Here is a 20,593-nt window from a genome sequence, read left to right as displayed (position 1 = left end):
TAGTGGACTTGTTGCATCTTCTAAGTGTCCTGCCAACGAAACGCAACCTTTGGCTCGCCTTCCCCACAATATTATCTATGTGGTCTTTCCAACTGAAGTTGTTCATAATTTTAACACCCAGGTACTTAGTTGAATTGACAGCCTTGAGAATTGTACTATTTATCGAGTAATCGAATTCCAACAGATTTCTTTTGGAACTCATGTGGATCACCTCACACTTTTCGTTATTTAGCGTCAACTGCCACCTGCCACACCATACAGCAATTTTTTCTAAATCGCTTTTCAACTGATACTGGTCTTTGGATGACCTTACTAGACGGTAAATTACAGCATCATCTGCGAACAACCTAAGAGAACTGCTCAGATTGTCACCCAGGTCATTTATATAGATCAGGAACAGCAGAGGTCCCAGGACGCTTCCCTGGGGAACACCTGATATCACTTCAGTTTTACTCGATGATTTGCCGTCTATTACTATGAACTGCGACCTTCCTGACAGGAAATCACGAATCCAGTCGCACAACTGAGACGATACCCCATAGGCCTGCAGCTTGATTAGAAGTAGCTTGTGAGGAACGGTGTCAAAAGCTGGCACTAAAAGCCTTTACAGGCAAGCAGAATTTCTTTGGGTTTTGTGAAAGATTGTTTGACCATATTCTGCTAGGGTTGTCTTTGAAGGCTTCACACATTTGTTTCTTGACAGCATCTCTGTCTATAGTCTTATACTTTGTTTTATACCTGTTATGTGGTAGTCTCTATTTCTTTAGAATTTCCTTTGCAGTAACTGCATACAAAGGAGAATTCTTCCCATTGTGGACTCTTTTACTAGGTACATATCTTTCCTGTACATGGTCAACTATTCTTTTAAACTTGAGCCATAGTTCCTCTACATGCTCCTTTCCCTGTTCTGAAAATATCAAGCTCCTCTTTCAGATATGACACTACTGTTTTCTTTGTCTGCTTTACTGAACATAATGTGTTGCAGACAGGCAGTTACACATAAGCTCTTAGCCACAGTCTCCATCAGAAGAAGAGAAACACCCACCATTCATTAACACAAGCAAACACACGTCACACACACATGACCGCCAGCTCTGGCAGCTCAGGCCTGAAGCGATGTTCACTGCCACTTCAGGCCCGAACTGCCAGAGTTGGCAGTCATGAGATGTGTTTGCTTGTGTTAAAGAACGGTGTGTGTTTCTCTTTTTCCAACAAAGGCTGTGGCTGACAGTTTATGCGTAAGTGTCTTTTAAAAGTGTCTGTCTGCAACTTGGGTGTTATCTTTACGGTAAGTTGTAATCTATCTTTTTCTATATTGATGGTATTCCTACCTGGAGTTTCCATTGACTGATTTTACAGAATATGTGTATCTTTCTACTTGTTTTTGTTGGTCTTTATTCTGTGGTAATCATTGTTGCCACAACTGCTTCAAGGTCACTGAAACCAGTTTACATTTCTGACACCCTCAAAGAAGTCACGTCCATTTGTTGCCAAGAGATCCAGTATATTTCCATCTTTAGTAGTGGGATTCTGAACTGTCTGTTCTAGTTAGTTTTCAGAGAAGGCATTTTGTATTGTTTCACAGGATGTCATGTCCACCACTAACAAATCTGTAATTTTCCCAGTTGACTGTTGTATGACCCTATGAGTACAACAGTACTATTGGAGAACTTACATACGAGTGAATTGAGGTTTTCTCTAATGTTTTCAGTTACATCAGGGTATGAGTCTAATGGTCGATGGAAGAATTCAGTTATAATTTTATGCCCACCCCTGATACTGAGTTTTTCTGAACAATCCAATGAGCAGCTTTAGTTTCTGTCTCAGTAGATTTGAATTTCCTGTCTGATACTATGAATTCACCACCTCCATTTCCCATTAGCTTATGCTTTCAATATACGCTTAAATTTTGCTGCAAAAAAAAATCTCACTGCAGGTTTTAAACTGCTTTCTGTACCTATTATTATGTGAGCTTCACTACTTTTAAGGAGTATTTCAAACTCTGGCTCTTTGTTGTGAATGCTTTGGCACTTAACTATTAGAATTGAGTACTATCACTTGGGAGGGGGGGGGGGGGGGAGAATTCCTTCGAATCTTCCACTAGTACTTCCGGGGCTTCTACATCTGTCGTTATCTGAACTGGATGGAGAGTCACCCAATGTAAAATCATTCCTGTGTGACTCCTGACATTTAGGGGGACTCTATGACGCTAATCCAAGGAGTAGAAGAGTGTCATAGAACTTTTGAGGTATCTGGGTACAACCCTTCCACTCAACTCGGAACCATGGGGCCAAGATCAGTTCTGGGGACAATTCTGCAGATTGTGACCTTCATTGAAACCCCATGAGCAGGGCTGTTATCTCGGCCTTCTCTGCCAGGCGCTGGAATGATCTGAACATGACCTCGGCGACCAGATGACAGACAAAGTTTATTCCAATGTGTGCCACAATCTGCAGTTAGTTACACCCTGTTCCCTCAGTGGTCTCTTCAACATGTTGAATGAGGCCATCACACATACACACTGAGTGCAGCTGGTGTATCTTCCTGACCCTTGCTGCCATTTACCTAAGAAGTACCATTATTGGCCATATGTTTGAACTGCTGATGATTAATAGACCCCTACTCTTTTGTGTTTGCCTCCCCTTGACACTGAACACAACTACTTTCCCAACAGGTTAAGCGAGACCCAGGGTCTCAGTCTTAGTTTCAGTGTAAGGTCCTGTACTTCTCGCAGAGGAGACAGGATCCGCAGGAGAGGATAGTACTTGAGGCACCTTTGTTATTTCTGGTAAAATACTGTGGAGAGCTCTCTCAACACACTGAATCCTAGTAGTTGCCAATCATTTGACAGTACTCAGGGCATTTTCCAGCTGCTTATGAACACCTACCAACTTATGCCACGTTTGAGAACAGAATTCACTGCGGTGCTGCATTGTGGCTGGTGCAATGTTTTACAGGACAATGAGCAAATAACTTTAAACTAAGCCTGCTCATTTTCTTTTTATATGTAGAGCTAAAAAAATTACTAATTCATAGTCGCTGATAAACTCAAAAGACAGCATTAATTTACGAGAAACATAGGATAACACAGGCCAAAGATTTTTTTTTTAACATTGTTTATGAACTGAATCCAAATCTAGCCTTAGTTTTTTTGTATCACCGATAGTTTTTGAGCAATATGCTTTATTTATATATTATAAAAATCCTACACTATACGGTAAACAGGGAAATTAATGAAACACTTTGTTACAATATAAGCATGGTTTGTATTTGCAGTAAGCTACTTAAAACAATGATATGTGTTAATAGAGGTATCACTTGTCAGCTGGAATTGGTTTGTATTTTCTTTCTCTTTTTTCGTTGAAGCTTCTTGTGTAGTGTTTTCTGCAATGAGTTGCTTGCTGAACTTCCTGGTGAAGTGACCAACAATAGTCCCCCATCATGTTGGTGTTCCAGCGACCTTGGTAGAGTTTTTCCATCACATGTCCTGGTGAAAATGCTCTCCTTGCTCCTCACTAACATCTCCCATATTGTCCGGGAAGTAATCGAGGTGGCTGTTCAAAAAGTGAACTTTCAGGCTCATTAAACATCCTAAAGTTTTAAATCTATTTAATATTGCGGCTATAATAGAAACACATTCTGCCAGGAAGTTTCATCGTCTGAGTCTTTTGCATGTCCTAAGAACTTTGTAACAACTTGCTTGAATGATACCCATGCTTCTTTCTCATTTAAGGTCATTGTGGATTCAAAGTTAACATCAAACATCACTTTTCTAATGTCAGGTCTGACAAAGACACCTTCTTATAGTTTAGCTTCTGAAAGGTGTGGAAACTTTTGGCAGAGATACTTAAAACATGGTCCATCTTTAGGCAAAGCCTTTACAAACTGTTTCATTAGGCCTAATATTATATGTAGAGGTGCTAGGAGTACATTTTTTGGATCTGCAAGGTTTTTGCATAGAATGTTCTTCTCACCAGGTTTTAAAGACTCCCTCACAGGCCATTGCTTTCTGCTCCAGTGTTGTTGATCTCTAGTCCTCCTGTCCCATTCACACAAGACACATGGAAATTTGGTAAACCCACCTTCCTGACCAAGGAGCATGCATGTTACTTTTAGATCGCCATACCATCCAACCATGAGCAGAATAGCATATTTTATTTAGCACTATTTCTAGGTTTTCATAGCTTTTTTCATATGTGCAGAATGTCCAACAGGTATAGATGCATACATTTTACCATTGTGTGACAAAACAGCCTTTAAACCAGTTTTGGATGAATCAATAAACAGCCTCCAGTCTTCCTTTTTGTATTCAATACCAAACTCATTCATCAGACCGGGAATGTCTGAGCAGTACACTAAATCACCTTCTTGTTGAAAAAACTTGGAAAATTGCTGCTCTCTGTTTCTGTACACGTATATGCAGGTTCCAACTGCCAATAAGTTCTTTTCTTTTAATCTAGAGCCAAACAATTCAGCTTTTTCTTTCGTTAAGCCCAGATCCCAAACCAAATTGTTTAGCTTGGTCTGAGTAAACAATTCGGGCTCTAGATTTTCTGTGTTACAAAGGAATTCATCATCATCTGGTTCATCTAAATCAGATTGCACATCAGAAAATGCTTCTGTTGGAATAGAATTTAAATAATCTTGTGGTTCAGGAACCGTCAAATCTACACCACGCCATACTGGTCAGACGGCGGACGGAAGGTTAGGGTAGCTTATTACCTTCTTGTTTATTGAATTATGACCAGTAATATCAACACTGCAAAAGTAGCAATTGTGAGAATGATTTCTTGGCTCCCTCCATATCATAGGAACAGCAAATCTAAAGGCTTTTTTCTGCTTTGTGGACCATTTTTTCAGATCTTCAACACACACACAACATACCTTATGTGGTGCCCAAGATTTATCTTGATCACCAAGTTTAGATCCAAAGTATGATAGTTAAAGCTTTTTCACAAAATCTGTAATTTTTTTAAAATCACAAATTCAACACAAATATAACAAAAACTGTCAGCAGAGTTTTTACAACCATGATTAGACATTGTACTGAGCACATGTACAGGAAATGGGGAGCAGAGTTTTTACAACCATGATTAGACATTGTACTGAGCACATGTACAGGAAATGGGGAAAGTGAAGTTAGGTTGACAGTAAACAAAACATCGTCTGTTAACACAAAAATAGAAGCGACCTTTTTTTTTTGGCCAGCAAATGTTTTTCGGAAGTGCTACCTACGTCATCTACATCCATTTCACCTCCTTTTTTAAAAATTATTATAACTATATAAAGGATGTTAAATTAATTAAAAAATTTCTTAATTTAATAAATTTAACCGTAAAATGTGAAGAAATGGTGGGTGATACAGTTTTTGAAGTATCATATTTAGACTTCCCATTCTAAAAACATAAGAATAAGGCATTTTCAGCAAAACCATTTTTCCATTGTTGTCCTGTGTAATATTCACATCTGCCTGCAGTCCAGAATGATGTAGGTCATAGAAACCTTATTAACACTCATTGATAACAACTGCTTGCAAACAAAATTTTAACATTTATTGACAGCAGCCACTTGTAACAAAATTTATGTGAAGAAATTGTTACTTCGTCAAATTTAATTTGCTAAAGTAAGACAGTACAAATAACTTAACTTTGTAGATAGTACATCATAGTACTTATACATAGTGTGGTCAGAAACAGTCTGAAGAGCTTGTAAGTGTGTTGCAGGGTGTATTGATCCGCATAGATTCCACATCTGAGATCTGGGCACGCAGTTGTGAGGCATGTCACAGAACTCGGCAGACAGTAGAACCATCTTGCAGGCTGCCACTCATGAATGCGCACACAGCCTAACCTCCATGTGGATGACAGCTTATAGAGTCGGGCTGGGCCAGTCTTGCCCTCAGTTACATGTTGACATTCTGACTAGGATTATCGGACTGGTAGCGTAGCCACCCCATGGCAAGTGTCTCCTTATATCAAGTTATTTCTAGATGTAATAAGGTATTATGTCCATCATTGTCTGTGTGTTCTTATGGTAAGATCATAGGGGAGGTTGTTCTGAGAAAAAATAGTTAAGAAAAAATTTCAATATGTTAGAGCACGAAAGAGTTATTTAGCATTGATGTTAGCCAATCACATTGACGCTTGTGCAGATTCATGCTGCCTGTTGGTGTCGCCTTGTTTGGCTTCCTCCTACTGATCAAACATAGCTTTTGCTCACCTACATTAAATTTACCACTTAAAAAAAAAAAAAAAAAAAGGCACTTTTTAACTGGTAATGAGCGTTTCAACAAGTGTTATAACTGAGATCCACAGATGTCTATGTATCACACCATTTTAGTGCGTGCAAGTGCTTGAATTTGCATGTGAAACTGCCAGATTGGGGCTAACTTCAGTGCTAAATAACTTGGAAATGGCGCAAGATTTTGAAGTTTTTCTTAATAGTTATTTCTCTGCCAACATCCCCTGTAACATCCTTACAAGCTTTTAGACTGTTTCTGGCCACCTAGTATATGGGAAATGTAGGTATTGTACATTGCAATGATCATCTCTTAGTAATCGATTTGTGTTATCCACAATGACGACCTATTGTCACATCAAGAAAACGTAAACTATGAAGCTGTGTCAAGAGGAAATTATGTTAGGCATCTCGCTGAATAAAGAAATTTTATCTATGTATGTATAAAACGAGATGAATGTGGTCTTGACAGAACTTTCATAAACTGCTTTTATTGGTGTGACAGTGTGGTATCATTGTGTAGGAGGATGGTTTGAAAAGTTCTCGGAATGGATTTTTTTTTAAAGTGCTTACATCACAGAAACTTTTTTTATTTTGTAATTTAGTCTCCATGTAGATTAATGCACTTAGTCCAACGATGTTCCAGTGCCTTGATTGCATCTCAAAAATGAGTTTCCTCCAGGCCTGCAAAATAGTTGACCACTCCGGCTATCAATTCTTTGTTTGAAGTGAATCTTCATCCACTAAGAAAAAGTTCAGTTTTGGGGAGAGGTGGAAGTCTGATGGACGCATATCAGGTGAATAATGCCTGTGTAGCAACAATTCATACTGTAGTTCGCGTAATTTTGCTATGGCGCCGGCACATGTGTGCGGGCGCTTCAAGAGTCGTGACACCCATCTTGCAGATAAATTTTTTCGTTTCTAATTCTTCAGTTAAAATGTGATACACACTTTGAGATGAAATGTGGCAAGCATGAGCAATTTCACGCATTTTAAATCGACAATCCTCCATGACCATTTTGTGCACTTTTGCAATGATTTCTGGAGTAGCGACACATCTTGGCCGACCACTGCGCGGATCATCATCTAAGCTCTCCCAACCAAATTTCATTTGTCCGGTTGACAACAGTTGAATATGAAGGAGCAGAGTCCCCCAGTGTATTCTGGAAATTGGCATGAATGTCCTTTGCTTTTGTACCTTTCTTTACGAAGTACTTAATCACTGCTCGTATTTAGATTTTTTTTTCCATCTTTGCAAATCACTACGTGGGAACAACAACAACAACAACAGAGCCATATCACTGCCACAGCTCTCTTCCAAGAATACTGATGTGACATGTGTTTACAGGCAACAGTCCAATGAATATCACGTGAAAAATGTGTTGTGCTAGCGCTGACCTCTCGTGGCGATTCTGAGAACTTTTCAAACCATCCTCGTATAACACAAATTGATTACTAAGCTTCAAAATGTAAAGTATCTTGATTTCCCATGTATACTTATGTACTCCTTATACTCTTTATCAACAAATATCATTTATTTATACTGTCATATATTAGTAAATTAAACATGACGTGGTAAAAAGTTCTTCACTTAAAAGTTTTCTGTAGACATTTGTGATCAATAAGTGCTGACTGAGATGTTTGTATGACCTACATAATTTAGGAGTGTAGGAAGATGTATTCTTTCTTTTGTGTCTACAGAAGATAATTACGTGTAAGAGATGCTCTTTAGGAGATATTTTTCATTGTACTGTTTCTTATGGCTGCTTCATGTCTTCATACTGTTAATGGTATACACAATGTAAACATTATGTTCCTTTACAGATACATCTTCAGAGTCTACATCTTATTAGTGGTTGATTATTTTTGTATATAACAAAATTGATTACTAAAATATGGTCTCTGAGTAGAGGTGTCTTAATTTCTCATATATGCATAGGTTCTGTCATGTACTCATATCAGCAGAGGTCAGTCTTCATGTTACTACCTTAATGATCATTCTGGTGTGTGTTGTTGGTGGTGTTTTTTATAAAACGATCATTCTGTTTAATCATAATGAAGTCAATTTTCTGCTGGTATCGGATCATGGCCTGTTATATGTGGTTTTATCTCTATGGTTTTCAGTTTATCTAAAGGGAAGTTGAATTGCATATTGCATCTCTTTTACAGCTTTTTTAAGTAGTTCCACATGTTTACCTTGATCAACGTGACAACTTACTTGTTTCACCTTATGTGTTCATTGTTTGTTTATTTTTATTGTTGTAGTCTTCCTGTGAAGCTTGTCACTACAATTGAAATTGGTAGAGGAAAAATTGTGATGGTAAATGTGCACTTCTTCAATGTCTTTCTTGTTCCTGGGTTCACTTAGGGTGACTCTTTCTTCAAGTGAAATAAATGGCTTTGGACACTTTGCATACTGCAGGATTCTATCTATTTTTTGTCAGATTTTCTGTGCCTTTACTTGCAGGAATTTTCAAAGTAACTCTTAATTTTTGAGAACCTTGTGTGCTTCTGTGTCATCTGTGCATGCAGCAGCAGAAAATAAGAGAATTGAAAATTTTAAATGCCATAACAGCATGGACAGGTAGGAAAGTCTATTGGACTACGTATATTCGCTGGCCAGCAACCCCACACAACCCAGCTTTGACAGTATAGACAAGCAGCCGCAAGATAACTGTCATGCAGCTTCATGTCTCGCTCCAGAAAAACACTTCCCTTGACTACAAGCTGCTACAGCCACCCACCCCTCCATGGCAGTCTTTACATCAAATTATCCAATGGCATCCCAGAGTATGACATCAGTAGCCACCTAACACCCAAAATAGATGGTATGTAGGGGAAGACCATCACCAGAATCGGGAAGTTAGTTGCCCAGAAGTAGTCCCATACAAAGTCGATTGACGCATCAGCGTTAAAGTTGTTATAATTGTGGCCAAATATGATTTTATTCAAATTGACACAAAACTCTGCCCTGCTTCACTTTATATGAGCTCAATGTTTTATTATAAATATTTATTATTTCCATTCCTGGAATGTAGACTTCAAGATGTAATTGAAAACGCATCAGTGATTTTTCTCAAAACACATGCACAGAACTAAATCATAGTAAATGAGGACTAATAAAGGCGCACGTTTTTACTTTCACTCTTATGTACAGGCAAATGAAAAAGCGAGGGTGTTTCAACCTGATATTAAAATTTTGCTGTCCTTTCTTAATTGTTTTTGTTAACCAAAGGCTTTTTATGTCGTGCGTAAATTATCCATTGTGATTACAGAGTTTTTGAATGTAAAGTTTTCAGTACATAAGCATAATACAAGTGACATGAAATGAAAGTTAAAGTTCAAGAATTGTCTTTGTCATAAGGAAGTAAGAAGCTCACCACCAGGTTGTACCATCTGGTGGGCAAAAACTTGCAGTTACATTCTTATTTCACATTAATGCCAATAATACTAATTCTCAATATTAAACCATCCACTATATATTTCACTGCACCAAATTAATTTTTTCTTTAAACTGTTATTAGCCTGTGAATAAATCTGTGAAGTTTGTACCCAGAAAAGCTACAAACATGACTGCTTTATAATGTTAACATTTATTGTATTGTATTTTCAGGTGCAGCTGGTGACAAAAGGTGTGATAACACTTCAAAATCTGCTACCCCATCAATTCCACTGGAAACTTCTGTTTGTGACAAATCGGTGAATACAAGTGACATTTTAAGAGACTTCCATACTCCATGTGCAACAGACAGTTTTCAGAATCTTAGAGACATTGGTGTTAATACTTCTTTATCAATGCTTACCTCCGATTTGAATAAGTTTTTGGATGGAGTGGCAATAAATGACTCTAAGAATTTAGAACAGTCACCTCCTGATCAGGGCATGGAGAATCATGACATAGAGCCTTTGCCCTTTGGTGCAGACTCGCAAATGATCGAGCCTCACTGTAGTCAACGATGGTCAATTTTTTCACCAGTTAAAGGTGCAGTCCATTCAGCAAGTGCTGAAATGCCTCCTACAAGTGCTGAAATGCCTCCTTCAAATTATTGTGTGGAAGAAGACCAAAGTAAGTTTATTCAGCCAGAAAAACTTGTTTTTGCTAACACTGATTCTTCCAAAACCATTCCACCTCACCTGAAGGATACTTGCATTGCAGGAAAAAGTATGTCAATTTTGTTAGCAAGTGAAGTGCCAGTTTGTGGAGAAGTTCAATCAGCTAATGAGCGAGATAAAGGAGAAAAAGAAGACAGAGGAAGGGTAAGGGGAGGAAGAGGAGATGAAGAAGAATTAGAAGAAGAAGAAGAAGAATTAGGATTAGGAGTAAGAGGAAGAGAAGAAGAAGGAGAAGGAGAAGAGAGCTATGATGATAGTTGTAGTGATGGTGCTCGTAATATTTCTAAACCTGATCATGATGAGGGTAGAAATTTACATGCGGAGAGGGAAAATGTTCATAATGCTTGGAATCTTAGAATGCAAACTACGCTTTGTTTTAAGGTCCCTTCCAGGGGAGCCCGTACTGCTGAATCGAGGGTTGCATCTATGTTGCAAGAAATGAAATCATTTGCGCCAAGATTAGTTTCTCCTATGTCACCCTGTAAGTATACTTCATTAATAATAATGTTGTTGTTTGTGTTCGGTGGGAAAGTACTGAAGCTGACAATGGATGAATTTTATGTTTTGCAATGAAAAATAAAACTCAGTTTATATAAAAATAATTTTGAACTTACTTTTTCTGCCAGTTTAGATTTAAAAATTTGTTATAAAGGAAGTTCTCTCCCCCCCCCCCTCTCCCCCTCTCTTCCTCCCTCCCTCCCTCCCTCCCTCCCTCTCTCTCTTCCTCCCTGCCTCCCTCTCTCTCTTCCTCCCTCTCTTCCTCCCTCCCTCCCTCCCTCCCTCTTCCTCCCCCTTAAATCTTTTCATTTGCCTTATTGTTTGGTAATTAATTGCTTGCATAGTTTTTGCTTTAGTAAATGTACAAGTAGATTACAGTTTTGTTGGTCCATTTTTTTCTTTCGTTTGTTTTTTATTGTAAAATAGAAGTGATAATTGACCAAAATTATATTGCTAATGTGTGTGTTGATTAGATGAAGTGTGAGAGGTGTTTGAAAGTGTGTCACTGTTTCAAGTTTGCAGACGTGTGGCTGTCATAGTCGACTACTGTTAGTTTTCTGGATAATTAATTCAAATTCGTGTAAAATCACAATGATATAGCAACTTGTACATATATTCTGAAATAAATTGTTTATGATTGCAGGTGGTAATGACATACCAATCAAAAATGCAGCTGTTTCAGCTTCTCCACACATGCATTTGACAGATTTGCGTACCAGTGATTTGTCCTCTGTGAAATGTGATAGCTCTCCAGCAGATTTTGGAATTTCTCTGACTTGCTCAAATAATAATTCAGTATTTCAGCAGCAGCAGACAGCCCAGGCAAGTGATATGAAGAAGGGGAGTCTTACGTTGCGGGAGAAAAGAAACAGTTTACTGAAGAAAAGCATCTCAAACAAGTCTTACGGTCAAGATACGGAAGGAACAAATCCAAACTGTGAAACAGAAATTGAACCACTAAAAAGAGTTTGTACAACAGAAACTGAACCATTAGCAGGAGTTCATAAAACAGAAATTGAACCGCTAAGGAGAGTTTCTACAACAGAAACTGAACCATTAGCAGGAGTTCATAAAACAGAAATTGAACCACTAAGTAGAGTTTGTAAAACAGAAATTGAACCACTAAGTACAGTTTGTGAAATGGAGATTGAACCACTAAAAAGAGTTTGTCACGAAGAGTGTTCATCCAAGTACAGTCATGTGTTGGCAAGATTTTCTATTGGAAAAGATGTTTCAAGCAAACACCATAGTGCCATTGAAGAAAAAATGAATAATTCAAAAAACATTTTACCTGACCCAAAATATAGTGATGTTTTTACACATGATTTTGTGAAGTCTTTGAGTAATTTAACATCAATAATTGAGAGTAAAAAGTTCTTGAAATTTGCCAAGAAGAAAAATTGCCAAAGAAGTCGCAGGTTGAGGAAAAACATTTTAAAGACAATTCATTCACACAGGAAGCATTTTTCAGCAAGTAACCCATCTTCTTCTAACAGCAACATTGTTGAAACAGCATCAGGCTGTTTTCTTGAAACTGTGAACACTGTTCCAATCTCTGCTTGCAGTGTAGAGAGCACACCAGAATCTGGTAAAGTCGAAGAAAGATTAACAATGACTGAAACAGTGAACTATCACTACAAGGAACCTAGTGGTGCCACAGAGGTTTCTGACAGTAAAAATAAAATTTCACAATTACAATGTAACCCTGACATGTTGGCTTGTAAAAATCAACAGATTGTCCCCCAGGAAGATGAGAAAGCGAAGATACACGCAGAGGAGAATATTTTACGATGTGAAACACGTGCTTTAACTTGTGTGACACAAAACCAAGTGGAACTTAAAGAATCTCATGTGATTGATACTCTGGCACACAGTTTTCAGCCAGAAGTGGATAATCAGATTAGAAACTCACTAGAGGAGGATGAGAAGGATGGTGAAAATGACACTCTAGTACACAGTTTTCAGCCAGAAGTGGACAATCAAACTAAAAAATCATTAGAAGAGGATGGAAATGATGCTGGAAATGAACTGATGACAGTAGATTCAACATGTCATTGGGAAGACACTGTCAACAATTCAGAATGTTCTTTAGCCACACCAGATGTATTTCATTTGTCAACAAGTAACAATGCAGCTGACTTTGAGAGGAAAGATACTGAGACTGAATCACGCTTGGCTTACACAGAATTACTGGGCGATTTAAGTGTTTCAGATGATGATTCTAGCCCAGAATCCATAAATGCCCGTAGTGAATCATCACAATGTTTTGAGGCTGAAGGGTCAAATTATGAATGTCGTAATGAGCCAACATGTGGGTCTAATAACTGTTCTAAGATAGATGTACCTCAAAACAGTGTCAACAGTGGAACCATATGCGAATTACCGAAAGTGAATCATGACGTTGTTGATGGAGAGAAAAGTTGTAACAAGCAATACAATAATGGGAACATCAAGAAAGTGTCTGAGCACAGTGATGCTAGGTATTTTATTCCTCAAATAGCAACCAGTAATAAATTGGTGGTTAATTATGAAGAAGTAGAAATAAATATACCTGTTGAGTGTAGGCAAGAAATTTGCATTTCTGAGCAAAGTGTTGATTTATTGGATCAGAAACATGAAGCTGAATATGTAGATAAAAAGAGAAATTTAATTTGTGAAGCTGGTGAGGCCATTTCAGATATATCTACCTGTTTGTCTGCTTCATGTAATTCAGATGGCAAAACAACAAATCGTGCTACATTTTCTGGTAGTCGCTTAAGCTTTCGTTCATGTGGCAGCATTTCAGAGGTCATAACAATGAATGAAATGGAAATAGAGAGAAATTCAGTTCCTTCTTCTAAAGACTCTACAGATTCTCTTGCTCATCCAAAGATTACTACTGCTAGCACAAAAGATTGCACAGTGGACAGTTGTGATGTACTTCATGATTGCAATGCAAAGTTATTCATCCAAGGTTCAGATGTAAAGATTGATGATGATGTGGCCAAAAAGGATAGTTTAGCTCTGAATGAGAGTGGTGTAAGAAAAATGGGTTCTACCGATATGCCAGACATGTCAAATGTTAACAGTGAATTGTCCAAAGACTGTACTGGAACAGAGAATGGTGCCAACAATCTGATTAATCAGTCTGAAAGTTATCGAACTATGAACGGACATAAACATATTGAAGAAAAACATTGTTCAAATAATACCACAGAAATCTGTAAAGATATAAAGGGTACAGAATTGTTGACTTTGGGGTCTGGTTTACAAAAAGGCACAATGGAACATGAAATAAGTGATCACCATAAAAATAGTGACATAAGTGTAAATGAAAAATCTGAAAGAGAACTTGAAGAAGAAAGTCCACATCCAAAAACTATGGGAGAGGAAAATCTGTCCACACAAAAGTGTGGAAGAATTTCTGTTGTTGGTACCTGTAACATACAGAAGTCATTAATCAATTGTTCTGTATCAGAAGAACCAGTCATTAAAGAACAACAGGAATCACGCAAAGACGACATCCCTGTAGAAGAAATACCTCAATCAGAATTGGGTATTTCAAAACGAGATGTGGAGGAAGAAGTGAAAGATACTGCAGAAACTATTTGTGAAGAATATTACATACCACAGAGGACAAAAAAGAGAATTGCCCACAAACCAAAACCTCAAGCTTCAGGCTCAGGTATTTCAAGTGAACATAAGAATTTTCAGAGCCCCACAAAAGCAACAGTGGTTACTACCATGAAACAAACACGTAAAAAAACAAAACGAACAACTGAAGATGAACAGAACAACACAAAAACTATAAACACGGGTCTTACAGTAAATGAAGTAGCTGGGAGTTTGCCCTCTTTGCCTCTAAATGTTGGAACTGTCAGTATGAAAGAGAAACATACTTTGAAAACAAAATGTTCCAGTTCAGAAGCAACTGAAAGTGTAAACTGTGTAAGTGGAGCAAGAAAGAAATTAAAAACCGAGGTTGAATCATATGCAAATACAGTAGTGAATTCTACTAGCAAAAGGCAGTTAAAAATGACCAAGCTTGATGATAAGCAGTTAGAAGAACCTTCGACCCATTTACAAGCAGCTAGACGGTCTGCCAGGTTAAAAAAGTCTGAAACCTTCAAATTATTACAAAAGGGATTGGATGTTCATGCTACTAAGAGAAGGAAGAAATTGAAGGATGAAAAGTGTTTAGCTGCTGACTCCTTTCAAGACGTAATAAAAATAGATACTGTTAAAACTGAAAAATGTGATGATGGCAGATCAACATCAGATGTGAACCATGTTGAAGGAGAGAAATGTGACATTAATGAAGCCTTATTAGCAGGAGGATCAGTTGCAACTGTCCAACATTCAAAGGTGAAAAAGTTGGACAGTGAGGAAGATGATATTGATTATGGAGCTGCAGGCCCTTCAGCAGGGAGAAATAAGAGAAAAATAAAGAATGAAGCTGGAGATGAAAGTAACAGCAAGAAATTGGCACCATGTTTGTTCGAGAAACAGTTGTGTTACCAAACTCAGTTTGAGAATGAAGCCAAATTTCCTGTTCAGTCATCTACTTCGGAAGATGCATCTAACGCCAGCTTTAAATCAGACTTTAAGTCTTTGTGTTTGGTGCCATTGCTTCCAGATAAAAATAAATGTAAAGAGGAGTGTGTAGATGATCAGATGTCTACTTCACCTTCTCAGCAACATGATAAAGATGGTTCTGTGACTAGTAGCAAATCCAAAACGTCGTTAGGACAATCTAGAAGTAGTAATATCCCAGGAGACACTAATGATGAATACATTAATATACATAATAAAAGTGCAGCTGATATAAACACAGATTGCACCAATGTAAATTATGCAAAAGGTGATGTTATAAGGAAGTGTCTAGCAATTCAGCAGAGGAATAAACTAGCTGTACGGAGACCTACACGAATAATGCTCAGTAAGTGGAGAGTTAGTTTTTTAAATTGTAGATTTAATTGTAGATTTAATTGTCTGACATCAGTTGGTAAACGTACGATATTAATTTTCAGATCAACAGCAAGTGTTTATTAGTAGACAATTATCTCAGCTGCTGGAGGGTGACTTCACAAACGAGGTTCTGAATACAGCTGTAGAAAAGTTTGAACAAGATGACAACCCAATAGATGCTGTTGCACTTGTTAGGCAAGTATTCTAGGTAAAAATATAGTAAAATATACAAAAATATAGACTACATTTGTACTGAAACTTGGATTTCATATTTAGTCTGGGTATGCATCAAGTCACAGTGTACTAGAAACATAAGTTTTATCCTAATCCTAAGGAAAGTCCCATGATTTTCTAATAAATTTAAAAACCTTGTTGTAATGATGGGACCTGCATGGAATATAAACTGTGATCCAGAACACAGGTTACATAGCAGTTTGATTAGGCTTTAGAACTCTTGTTGATCTTTTAACTAAGAAGTTTAACTTCCACTTTGTTGCTAGTCACTTGTAACTTGAGAAGTAAGTGAGCATAAATTTGTATCAGCTTCTCTTTCGCAAGTACGAGAGATTTAAAGTGTAAGCTAAGCAAGCAAGCAGTGTTAATGTAACTAATCTCCCCATGGTACTGTCACAGTTATGAAATTCTCACCATCTTTTTGCTGACTGATGACCTCAGATGTTAACTCCCATAGTGCTCAGAGCCATTTGAACCATCTTTTTGCAACCCCTCAGCAGCATTGACAAGCAGCTGGCTTGGGTAAACACACTGCGAAGCGATTGTGCATTGGATATATAAGTGTGTATACACTCCAGGATAACCGAGAAATATCTGAGAAAAACCGGGGAATTTGTTAGAATTCCAAGAATTTTTCATAGTTTCAGTTTCCAGGTAAATTTTTATAATTTTGACTGGTAAGAACTTATATTCTGACTAAGAATTTTAGTTTCCGCCCGCTATTGCAGAACAATATTGCAGCAATAAAACATAAATGAGAGAATAACACCAAAATAAAATTTGAGTTGCAAAGAAAATGCACTATTTACAACAACAAAGCACACTTCAAACACAATTGTCTCCCAACAGCAACAACAGACTTCTTCTGATGAGCGTGACATCACATCAGTTTACATTTGTAACAAGTCGCAGGAAATTATTGGGAATGGTGGTTTGAGTAGTGTTACTTTCAAAGTAAATTTCCTTATATCAGGGTTTGTATGTCCCAGGACAACTGGGAGATCCAGGAAAAACCAGGGAATTTTTTCATCCAGGAAAAACCCAGGAGTTTTTTAGAATTCCGGGAATTTTGAATTGTTTTAGTTAAATTTTTGTAATTTTAACTGGTAAGAACCAATATTATAACAAAGGATATTAGTGTAGCCTGGTACTGTAGAATAATATTGCAGCAATAAAACATGAATGAGAGAAGGAAACGAAAATAAAACTCAAGTGGAAAAGGAAATGAACCATATACAACAACAAACCACAGTGCTCATACAAGAGTCTGCCAACTGCAAAATGTGTCAAAGGCTTTAGGAAGACTTTGCAGTGCTTCAAAACAACAAATTGCCTCTGATGAATTAACTACTAGCGAAAGCCATAGATTCATACTACCAGAGTGGAAATAAACGACTAACAGGAATAACAAGTGAGTAAGATTACATGTTACCTTCTTAATGTATCCAGGCAAATGAAAATCGGACAACTTTTTACATTAGATTCGTTTGAGCAATTGCGACCGGGCTTGTGCGCAAGTGCATTTGAGTCGCATATGAGTAGTACCTTCAACCACTTTTGGCTACAGAAGTATGGCTGTTAGCTGTATAAGCAGTAGCAGCAACCAGCCAGTTGCTACCCGTAAAAATTCTACTGTAGTGCACAAGCTGCCAGATTCACGCATGCTCAACAGGCCCATATCTAGGGGACGGGGGTAAACCAGGGTACCTGCCCCGGGTGGCAGTTTCAGGGTTAAAAAACATTGTTTCACAAAGCGCATAGCATCCAGCACATGTTGGTCTATTGATTATTCATATGATTTTGAAATGTATCCCTGATGGTTTTTGAACATTTTTGAAAACATTCTAAGTTGATTTCTGAATGTATTGTAAGTCGAGTTTTGAGAACATGCATAGTGTACGTGATGCCTCTGCCAGCGGAATCCCCAACAAATCTAGAAATAAACTTTCCTACAGACAAAATGGGATGGGGCTATGCGAGTTGAGCGGAATAAAGCCAGACTATTGAATTACAGTCGCTGGGTTTACGAATAATCAGCATTGTTTAACTACTAGCGAAAGCCATAGATTCATACTACCAGAGTGGAAATAAACGACTAACAGGAATAACAAGTGAGTAAGATTACATGTTACCTTCTTAATGTATCCAGGCAAATGAAAATCTGACAAAGTTTTTAGCCAGACCACTACACCAGTAAGGGCCAGCTGTGCAGTCACTAGCTAACAGACGCTTAATTTCTGTTCTGGGAGTAGCGTGGAAAATGTGTTGCAGGAACACGCAATAACTGCTAATCGGAGAATAAACACAGGAAACTAAACCGGTGATTGTGGAAGGGTTAGTGAAGTTAATTGGAGAATAAGTTTTGACATTGACAGGAATAGTTACAGAATTAGTGATGATGACAAGATTGTTTGTTAGAATGAGGAAGGCGAAGAAACAGGGTCATCACACAAATTACAGAAGAATATGATGATTCCAAATTTATATAAAAATTCCGTATTACTACTTTTCGATCTCGTGCTTGAGAAGCTGGAGCATACGAATGAAATGTGAAACTATTTCCTAACATACAGCTTTTTGCTTGTAGTAGATTTAATAGTTATTTGATATTGGTACTTTATGAATTGTATTCTCTTGTGTCATATTTATGACCATTTGTTACAAAACACGTCTTGTTTATTCAGTGTGTATTACAACTGCTGCAATTTTAAGACAGGCCTATTTCATTTTATCTAGCAGACAGTGACAAAATACAGGTAATCAGCTCGAGAAAGCACACCAGTCTTGGGAACTATTTGTATTAACAGCTTTTTCAGTACTAGACGACGACATTTCATTTCTTCGTGTAGCAAAAGTTTGACGAACTTTGATGAGGTAATATATCATTTCGCAGAAAGGAAAGCATGCCATGTAAAGCCGAAGCAGGATTAGAGAGAAATATATGCTAGGACTTACCCAAGGATTGAAGAAATGTGTACTGTCTTGCTTGTCTCTTGTCTTTACTGGTTTTGTGTGTCCTATATTTAATTTTATGTCTCACAAACCAGCAAGTTGTTAGCTAATAGCCAATAAAGAGTGCGAATTTCCTGAAGAGTTCTTGTTCTCCCAGTTACAAATAATCCTATCCAGTAGAAATTGAGAGGTTTTTTTTTAAAAGGGAGGGTCAGGATGTCAAACCGGCCGACTGGAAGCAGGAGAGGCACCACAGGACATTTTAGTTTCCACTGTCCTGAATATAGTATGATGGCATCCATCACAAAATATACACGTTTGAATTCGACAGGGCGAAACACAGTGACGTGTGATTGAAGAATGCTGTGTGAAGGTGTGGTTCTGCACTTTGGCACAGTTAAGACCAAATAACATGTCTTACATTTCCTCGAAGACGTATGTTTTATGTACCAGATTCTTCAGAAAGAGGTGTGCTACAAAATGAACATTTTTTGAAAAGTCGATTTAAATTTGGGCGTCCTACCTCATTGCTAGACTGAGGGAAAGGGGGACGCCACTATCTAGTATTGCCACATTTCAGAAATAGCATAGATCGGGGACTGATACACAGAGGAGTCTGAGTTCTAGTGGGGAGGTGAGTGGTCTCCACATGTCCCTTGTTTACATTTAGTGATTTTGCCGTTTCCTCTTCGTTTATTGCTCTCATGTCAAATGAAATGGATTTCTGTTGGTGGGAGCTATCGAATGAATTAAAATACATTCACGTAACTATGGAAGGCTAAAATAAGTTATTAGTTCCAAATTTTATTTCCACATTTCTGACAGTCAAGCATTAATCGCCTGTAGAACAATGAAGTTATTCTTGTCGGTTTGCTAAAGAAATTTGGCTTTATTAATCTTTTCCACTGAGGCTGTCCATTTATTTGAAACGAAGTGTTTATTTCCACACTATTGGCTAGTTTCAGCTGTTTGCTGCATTTGAAGTGCACATTTTCATCTTCTAGCATGTATTGCATTATGCCGTAATAAAGAACCAAACGTGAGATAGTACGGTACGGGTACTCCAAGAAAATTTACATCCAAATCTGGACATACGAATGTGCACTTTAAGCCGAATTATGCATTTTAGTATCATTCACGAAATTCTGATGTTCTTGGAGTATCCTCTAATGTCTTGTTTCTTTTATGACATAATGAAAGATCTTTTAATGTTACACACTTACATACATAAAAAAGGGCTTCCTGCGTTGTCATAGCTGCACAAGTGCAGTGACACCTGTTTTCTGGCACACTCTGGCAACTGCTGAAACAAAACTATTTCTAACAGGTCGCGGGAAAATATTCCGAATGGTTGTTTGAAAAGCGTTACTTTCAAAGTAAATTTCCTTTTATACAATATGAACTATGGACGAGAATGTTTGATGAATTTCTTAAATAACAGAGTGTTTTGACACTCATTAAAAAATCAGCTCTTTGAGGACGACCATTTAGGAGAATTTCAAACCCAGAAGACAAGACAATTTTGCTAGCCATTTGTGTGATGTATCTTAAAGTGTAACACGCACAGAAAAGATCAACATTATATGTGAAAGCTTAGCTTCTCTTGCAGCTT

The 20,593-nt window shown here is 37.7% G+C and overlaps 1 protein-coding gene across 4 annotated transcripts in view; it reads left to right on the top strand.

The window, feature by feature from the left end:
- Positions 1 to 20,593, top strand: part of LOC126246014 (uncharacterized) — a 297,733-nt gene that overhangs the window by 142,876 nt on the left and 134,264 nt on the right. Inside the window, exons 7-10 of one of the 4 annotated variants that reach the window (XM_049948363.1) lie at positions 9,851 to 10,303; positions 10,394 to 10,831; positions 11,492 to 15,766; positions 15,858 to 15,990. In XM_049948363.1, the coding sequence (XP_049804320.1) occupies positions 9,851 to 10,303; positions 10,394 to 10,831; positions 11,492 to 15,766; positions 15,858 to 15,990 (5,299 nt within the window). Of the gene's footprint in view, positions 1 to 9,850; positions 10,832 to 11,491; positions 15,767 to 15,857; positions 15,991 to 20,593 lie in introns of all 4 variants that reach the window. The other 3 variants (XM_049948362.1, XM_049948364.1, XM_049948365.1) reach the window with 3 other exon arrangements.

Source organism: Schistocerca nitens, chromosome 1 (assembly GCF_023898315.1).
Source record: "Schistocerca nitens isolate TAMUIC-IGC-003100 chromosome 1, iqSchNite1.1, whole genome shotgun sequence".
NCBI classification, from domain to species: Eukaryota; Metazoa; Arthropoda; class Insecta; order Orthoptera; family Acrididae; genus Schistocerca; species Schistocerca nitens.
Note: the sequence above shows the minus strand (reverse complement) of the source record. Positions and strands in the feature narration are given on the sequence as shown.